We start from the raw sequence: 1,066 nt of genomic DNA on the forward strand, positions 1-1,066 counted from the left end.
GAGAGAGAGAGAGAGAGAGAGAGAGAGAGAGAGAGAGAGAGAGAGAGAGAGAGAGAGAGAGAGAGAGAGAGGGAGAGAGAGGGAGAGAGAGAGGGAGAGAGAGAGGGAGAGAGGGGGAGAGAGAGGGAGAGAGAGAGGGAGAGAGAGGGAGAGAGAGAGGCGATATTCAAGAACTAAATACTTGAACAAGACAATTGAGCACCTGACTTAGATTCCAGCGTGCGCCTCACTTGCAATATGAGGACAATTGCATACACGGTACTTTCGCCGTGGGGCAACAAATCGCCCTTACGGCACAGAAGCCAACGCGGTCTTGCCCCCAGGGCTATTTTTACCTGTGCCACCATGAGGGAGATTCCGGCGATGTCGCGGCTATCCAGGTCGTACACGTGAGGATGCGGAACACCGCCGACGCCACCGATGGTGCCAGCCGTGTTGGTCGCCATGGCAGTGTATGGAGGAAGCTGGTGAGCCGTGGCCATCGGATGATGTGCATGGCAGGAGGAAGGACTTGGGGTTCCAAGCGACTCCTCGCTCTGTGGGGTCCGGGGTTGACAGCCGAGTCGGTCGTAATGAGGCCACTCGGTCGTAACCACAGCCACTGCAATATTCTACTCTTCCCACCCAAGTCAAGGATGTACCAGCAGCGCTGATGGACAACTTTCCAAGGACACAGACCGAAAGTTCCCAGCGGAAATTCATCCTCCTCAGCCACAGTGGCAAATTCAAGCAGGTGCTGCCGAGCCTTTGCTGCTGCCTCCACAAACGCCTTGTGGCTGCGATACTGACACGGAGTGAAGTAATGCATTACAGCGGCGTCCAGGTGGGCCCACATCCTCTCTTCCAGCTTGGGCAAAATGCCCATGAAGATGTGGGATGAGAACACCAGCATGAAGTGCAGATAGTCCTCCATCCGCCATGAGTCCCTGCCAAAGCACACCTCTTAGTCCCTTGGCTGTGTGGGAGGTGAACAAGCCACCAGGGACTTACGGAGGGAAAGTCCAAAGCAAAACCTAAAACAACACTCCCGCCTCCTCATAACCCTCTCCTCCCCCCCTACAACCCC

The 1,066-nt window shown here is 55.6% G+C and overlaps 1 protein-coding gene across 1 annotated transcript in view; it reads left to right on the forward strand.

The window, feature by feature from the left end:
• VOLCADRAFT_99806 (uncharacterized protein) overlaps positions 1-1,066 on the forward strand; it is a gene marked incomplete at both ends in the record, with an annotated part of 3,045 nt that overhangs the window by 1,153 nt on the left and 826 nt on the right. Inside the window, 2 exons of the mRNA XM_002958483.1 lie at positions 324-467; positions 599-823. Of these exons, the coding sequence (XP_002958529.1) occupies positions 324-467; positions 599-823 (369 nt within the window). The remainder of the gene's footprint in view (positions 1-323; positions 468-598; positions 824-1,066) is intronic.

Source organism: Volvox carteri, assembly GCF_000143455.1.
Source record: "Volvox carteri f. nagariensis unplaced genomic scaffold VOLCAscaffold_96, whole genome shotgun sequence".
NCBI lineage: Eukaryota > Viridiplantae > Chlorophyta > Chlorophyceae > Chlamydomonadales > Volvocaceae > Volvox > Volvox carteri.